This window comes from Cajanus cajan, chromosome 10, assembly GCF_000230855.2.
Source record: "Cajanus cajan strain Asha chromosome 10, NIPB_CcT2T_4, whole genome shotgun sequence".
In the NCBI taxonomy this organism is placed as follows: domain Eukaryota; kingdom Viridiplantae; phylum Streptophyta; class Magnoliopsida; order Fabales; family Fabaceae; genus Cajanus; species Cajanus cajan.
Window position 1 is genome coordinate 30,749,417 of NC_138526.1, and position 7,382 is coordinate 30,756,798.

General features: G+C 44.6%; 1 protein-coding gene across 1 annotated transcript; it reads left to right on the top strand.

Moving 5' to 3' along the window:
• Positions 1-284: 284 nt before the first annotated feature.
• LOC109790601 (uncharacterized) lies at positions 285-1,575 on the top strand. The gene is made up of 3 exons (XM_020349786.2): positions 285-808; positions 912-958; positions 1,070-1,575. The coding sequence occupies exons 1-3, from the start codon at positions 285-287 to the stop codon at positions 1,573-1,575; spliced, it is 1,077 nt and encodes a 358-aa protein (XP_020205375.2).
• Positions 1,576-7,382: the final 5,807 nt, after the last annotated feature.

A 7,382-nucleotide genomic window follows, 5' to 3' on the forward strand; every position in this document is an offset into this window, starting at 1 on the left:
ATTAATATATAAAATTTTTATTAAAATACAATAAAGTGATACAAGAGAATTATAAATATACTTTGTAACTTGTTCACTTTTGTATTTCTCTCTACATGATGTGAAAGATAAATATAATATAATTTTTTCTTTAAATTTTTTTACTAGTAGTTATCATTTTTCCTAGTATAATTTATCCGCTGACTATATAGAATTCTTATCAAGTTTTTCAATAAACATTTTATATTTCAACACGGTGAGAAGACTCGATGAGAGAAAAGGAGGATTGGTGAATACGGTGGGATATGGAGGAATTTAATTCGTTTATAAGAGATATGGAGTTGATTGATGTACCACTGGTTGAGAAGCGATTTACTTGGTTTAGGAGTGATGGTTCTATGATGAGCAGGTTGGATAGGGTGTTGGTCTCAGAAAGCTGGAGTGCTCACTGGGGTGCAGGATTTGTGGAGGTGATTCTGCGCGATGTATCTGATCATTGTCCATTGATTTTGAATCATAAGGTGCTAAACTGGGGTCCTAAATCGTTTCGCTTTAATAATTGTTGGCTTTCCCATTGTGGTATTGAGCGTGTGGTGAGGTCTGCATGGGAGAAACAGGTCCGAGGTTCGTGGGCTGCCCAAAGAATACGAGGAAATCTCTTGAATGTTAAAAATGCTCTAAAGAAGTGGAATATTGAGGTGTTTGGTAATGTGGATACCACGATAAAAAGCCTGACTAATGAATTAAAGGAGCTGGATGCGAAGAATGAGGAATACGTTCTTGTAGAATCAGAAAGGAGTAGGCAAAAGGAGTTAGTAGATGGGATTTGGTGTGCTCGGAGGAACAAACTAACCTTGCTAGCTCAAAAAGCGCGAATTCGTTGGGGGCAAATATGGTGATTTAAATTCCAAATACTTTCATGCTTGTATCAGCGGAAGACAACGACGTAACCAAATTATAGCTTTGAAGATGGGTGAGCGTATGGTAGAGGAGGTCTATGAGATTAAAGAAGTAGTGAGGTCGTATTTTGAGGAGCATTTCAAAGCAAGAAGATGGCTTAGACCATGATTGTCACTTGCTGGTTTCCCAGTGTTGTCTAATGAACAAAATGCAAGGTTGGTTGGTGACTTTACTGAGGAGGAAGTGTGTTGTTTAATTAGGGAGAGTGACGGTGACAAAAGCCCAGGACCTGATGGGTTCAATTTTTCATTTTTGAAGAGATTTTGGCCTCTTATGAAGGTGGATGTGATGGATTTGCTTGCTGAGTTTCATACTAACTTGAAGATTCCAAAGGCTCTTCTGTCTTATTTTGTGGCTTTGGTCCCCAAGGTTCCTTGCCCTCAAGGTATGACTGACTTTCGTCCTATCTCGTTGCTGGGGTGCTTGTATAAAATTATCTCTAAGGTATTGGCGAATAGATTGCGTGGTATTCTTCCATCAATCATCTCAGAGAATCAGTCTGCTTTTATTCCTGGTAGACATATGTTGGACAGTATTCTAGTTGCTTCTGAGGCTATTGATTACGCTAAGAAATATAAGAAGCCAATTTTTGTTATGAAGATTGATTATGAGAAGGCATATGACTCTGTGGAATGAGACTACCTGTTGTTCATGCTCCGAGGGTTTGGTTTTCACGAGAGATGGGTCCGATGGATGGAAGCTTGTGTATGTGGGGGAAGCCTATCAACCCTTGAAAATGGGAGTCCTACGATAGAAGTATCTATGGGTAGGGGATTAAAGCAGGGTGATTTGTTGGCACCATCTATGTTCTTAATTGCTGCGGAAGGCCTTAGATTGTGGATGAGTAGGGCCTTAGAGATGAATCTGTTTAAGGGATTACACTTAGGCGTTGAAGGTCCGCCGATTTCTGTAACGACCTGGCTGGTCACTACACACTGCACAACAAAAAGCACCACACAGAGAGAACAAGTATATATATATATACACAAGGTCCAATCTGAGCTAAACATCAGAGTAAACAAATTACATCCAAAATAGCCAACTAGTGGCCAAAAACAACAAAACGGCAAACTTCCATCTGCCAGCTGCAGACCTGCCTCAAGACCAGCCTATCCATGTTCTGCTCCCATACATAGTATGATCATCGCAGTCCAAACCACATGGAAACAACAAAGGGTAAGCTAGTGAAAAGAAAACAACATATATATATATATATATATATATATATAAATATATGAATAAACAACTATAGCTATCAGCACATCATCAGCATACAACTCATCAACTATACAGCATAAACAACACTAAACACACAATGCGTCGTCACGCATATCAGCTCGGAGATCTCCTATAACAGCTCAACCTTACGGCCTACGACAGCTCAGCCTTACGGCCTACAACAGCTCAGCCTTACGGCCTACAATAGCTCAGCCTTACGGCCTACAATAGTTTATATCAGCATACAACACAACACAGCTTACAGCAATATCAACTTACAACACGGCTAAACAGCTTACAGCACAACATTATCATCTTATAGCACATCTAAACAACTTACATCACAACAATATACATCAACTACAGCTTTAATCAGCAATAACATCTAACAACACGGCATATTCATCAATTACAGCTCATACTCAGCATAGACAACATATAAGGAAACAACACATACGCGCCCGGCGCACTCACGGTCGCGCTCGGCGTGGCACAACCAGAGAGTACCAGGGAATCAGCGCGCCTGGTGCAATTCCTATTGCGCCCGGCATGAGGGAAGGCAGAGACCTCACAAGGCCTCATAAGCCCGGCTGCTAATCCCGCGCTCGGCGCAAGGAAGTAGAGACCTCCCTAGAGTCTCATTCCCGGTGCAATATAAATTGCGCCCGGCACCACCTCTAGCAGAGACTCCCAAGGAGTCTCTACGCCCGACGAGACAAGGTCACGCCCGGCGCCACACCAGAACCCCAAAACTTGAGTCATCCACTGATATCGCGCCCAACGCTGTCCCACCACGCCCGGTGTGGGCCATCTAGAGACTCACATCCTCAAGCTCGCTTGGCGCATTCACCATTGTGCCCGGCGTGCTTGCCCAAATGGAGTCTCTGATGGTCACGCGCCCGGCGCGAAGAACTACGCCTGGCGTGATACCCAGCAACAACTCTCAAACTTTTGAAAATCTCTTCAAAACATGCAAAATAACTAGGAAAAAGCACATGCAATCGGCCCAAAACATCACATTTTCATCAAAGAGTTCAAAAACACCATCTTTTTACACATGCACCCACAAATCAAAGAAAACCCAAATTTCTCCCAAAACCCCGAAAAACCCGAAAACGAATTTTCTTCACTTCTCAACCAAGAATCAGCCATCAACAAGCACCTAATGAGTTTCTAGGACTCATTTACAACCAAAGAACGACAGAATCTACCTTCCCTTACCTCGGGACAAAGATTCCGAGCTCTGGGAAGAAGAATGGCTCAACGAACGGGGAGAAACGGACGGAGAAAATGAGAGACTTCAGCTAGCTTCCACTTCACCACTACACAACACCTTGAGAGAGCAAGGAATAGAAGAACAATCAGAAGAAATGAGAGAATTTGAGAGAATGCAAGTGAGGGAGAAAAGAGAGGCTCCGCGGGGAGGGGAAAGGAGTGGGTCTCACAACCTCCCCAACAACAAGAGTTTTCGTCTCTAAAAACAGTCTTACTTGGGAAAAGAAACGGATACCGCTCCCTGCACTGCTGTTCCACTTCCCAAGTAGCCTCACCAGTAGCTGCATCCTACAACACCTTCACCAGAGCAATGGACTTGCCCCTCAACTCCTTCAGCTTATGATCAACCACAGCTACCGGCAACTTCTCAAACGTCAGATTCTCCTTCACGCGCACATCATCCAGCTCCACCACATGACCAGGGTCATGAACATACTTCCTCAGCTGGGATACATGAAATACATCGTGTAGGTTTGAAAGGGACGGTGGCAAAGCCAACCGATAAGCAACCGGACCTACACGCTATATTATCTGATAGGGACCAACAAACCTCGGTGTCAACTTCCTTGCCTTCAATGCTCTACCCACACCAGAAGTCGGGGTCACCTCTAGAAACACATGTTCCCCTTTAGCAAACTTCAAAGGCTTGTGCCTTTTGTCAGTATACGACTTCTGCCTACTCTGGGCAGTCTTCATCCTTTCCTGAATCAGCTTCACCTTCTCAGTAGTCTGTAGGATCAGCTCTGGCCCCACAACTACTGACTCACCATCTTGATACCAGCACAGAGGAGTCCTACATCTCCTGCCATTCAAGGCTTTGAACGGCGCCATCCCAATACTAGCATGAAAGCTATTATTGTAAGTGAACTCAACCAGCGGTAGGACCTCCTCCTAGCTTCCCAAGTGGTCTAACACACAAGCCCTCAGCAAATCCTCTAAGGACTGGATTGTCCTATCTGACTGACCATCCGTCTGCGGATGATAAGCAGAACTCAACTTCAGCTTCGTGCCTAAGGCTTGATGTAGACTCTGCCAAAATCTGGAAGTGAACCTCGGATCTCTGTCTGGAATAATACTAGAAGGCACCTCGTGCAACCGTACTATTTCCCTCACAAACAACTACGTCAGCTTCTCCAAGGACCACTTGATGTTGACAGGCAAGAAATGTGCACACTTGGTCAACCGATCAACAATCACCCAGATAGCATCACTATTCCTAGCCGACCTAGGCAACCCGACAATGAAGTCCATAGTGATACTATCCGACTTCCATTCCGAAATCTCCATCTGCTGCATCAACCCACTCAGCTTCTGATGCTCCACCTTTTCCTTCTGACAGGTCAGATAGGCCGCCACATATTCAGCTACCTCCCTCTTCATACCAGACCACCAGAAGGTCTTCTTGAGGTCTTGGTACATCTTAGTCATACCAGGATATATGCTAAGTCTACTCATGTGGCCTTCCTCCAACACAGCTCTCTTCAGCTTAGCATCCCGAGGTAGGCAAATTCTGCCTTTGAACCTTAAGATTCCATGTCCGCCCAGCTCAAAACCAATAGCCTTCTCGGTACCCAGCAAACTAAGAAGCTTCACCAGCTCAACATCTTGCAACTGCTTGAGTCCAACCTGCCTCAAGAACTCACTAGTTATGGTAATCATCCCACAACTAATGTGATCCTGAGCTAACTCCACACAGAGATTCAAATATCTGAACTCCTCTACCAGCTCCAGCTCCTTCACCATCATACTAGACATGTGGATGGATTTCCTACTCAGCGCATCTGCCACAACATTGGCCTTACCAGGATGATACATCAACTGAAAGTCATAATCCTTTAGAAACTCCATCCACCGCCTCTGCCTCATGTTCAGCTCCTTCTGATCAAACAAGTACTTTAGACTCTTGTGATCACTGAAGACGCTGAACCGAACACCACACAAATAATGTCTCCATATCTTCAAGGCAAAAATAACGACTGCTAACTCCAAGTCATGAGTGGGATAATTCCTCTCATGGTTCTTCAATTGCCTTGAAGCATATGCCACCACTTTCCTGTTTTGCATTAGCACACACCCAAGATCCTGGTGAGAAGCATCATAGTACACATCAAAGGGCTCACTAGAATCCGGCAACACCAACACAGGAGAAGTAGTCAACCTCCTCTTCAGCTCATCAAAACTCCGCTCACAAGCATCTGTCCAAATGAACGGCTGCTCCTTCCTCGTCAGTTGGGTTAGAGGCACTACTATCTTGGAGAATCCCTCAATGAACCTTTGATAGTAACCTGCCAAACCCACAAAGCTCCGAATATTAGTGACAGTTCTTGGACGCTCCCACTACAACACCGACTCCACCTTAGCTGTGTCGCCACCGGCCCGAAACGGGCTTTCGGCATTCGCGAAGACGGTCGAGCTCGCTTATTATTTTAGTTTTGAAAATGTATTGGATTATTAGAACGACTTGTTCTCAAACTGAGACCTTGTCGATCTTATCCAATTTATTTATTAAAAAGTCTCACCAATCCATATTAATCCCAAGCGGGACCCTCCATGGATTAGTGGTTTTCGCAAAAGGAGGGTTCGTGGAGTCGCCACCAATGTTTTACTCAAAACATTGGAAAAAGGGATAAGGCAATTGATTTAAAAATCAACTTTGGCCACTACAACCAGAGTTGGGTAAGGGAGTCGGTTACGCGTGGGGAAGGTGTTAGCACCCCACGGCGCCCCTTTCGGGTTCCTTATGACAGATTATTTTTAAAAGAACAGTATAAAATTACTAAATTACCCCTATTTATTCTAAGCAATTATAAATTGACTATCTACATGATGACAGTTTAAATATGCACACAGAAAGCAGTAAAAGGAAGGATTGAAGGGAAACCTCTTGAAGCGTGCTTTTATATATTGCAAAGAACTGGGAAGCGTTTTGGCGTTCCCTCGCTCTACAAGCCCGCTCCTCGCTCTCCTAGAACAAAATTTTAACTAAGGGAATCAAAAAGATTTCCCCTCGACTAGGTTCGATCCTCAAGCAAAATGGCTCGGGGCTCAAGAACTTCGTCGGATCGACTCCCAGAGAGATTTCTAGGGCAGAACACTGCTCAAAAACCCCAGAATACTCAAGGAGGGAGTCAAAACTGAGTGAAAAAGTGTGGAATGACGTCCAATTGACGTCATATTTATAGGGAATAGGCGCAATACGGCCTACAGGGGCAATACGGCCGTATTGAAATTTTTGAACTTCAATACGGTCGTATTGAAGTTCAATACGGTCGTATTGAAATTCAGAAATTTCAATACGCCCGTATTGAATTCGCTGCGGTTGTATTGAAGTGTCAATACGGTCGTATTGACTTCAGTACGACCGTATTGAAGTGTCAATACGGTCGTATTGACTTCAGTACGGCCGTATTGAAGTTTCAGAAACTTCAATACGCCGTATTGAGTTTCGCTGCGGCCGTATTGAAGCTTCAATACGGCCGTATTAAGTTCAGTACGGCCGTATTGGGCTTTTTCCCTCCACTTCCTTATTTTGAACTATTCTAAGACCTCTAGACCTACAGAGAACCCTCCTAGGGCCTTCGAGGAGTCCTTCTGGCTGATTATCCTTCAGTCTTCGAGAGTCTTCAAGCTTTATTTCCGACCCGGACAATTTTAGGGGTCTACAGCTGCCCCCCCTTTACTTAGTCGGACGGCCTTTTGGTGTATCGGCTGACAAGTAAAGGAGTTGACCCAATTGTCCGGGTATTGTGCCGACCTTCTGACTTGTAGCGTCTTCCGGTGGAAAAATGTTGAGTAGCCTCTCCAGGTGGGTGCATACCTCGGCGCTTCTGACATCCTCGGTAGCTGAGTTTACCTTCTCCAAGGTCAACTTCACTCGACGCCCGAGCCGGAAGTTGGACATCAACGCGCCTCTGATGACGCTGATGGTTGAGTACCGCCTCTCCAGGCTT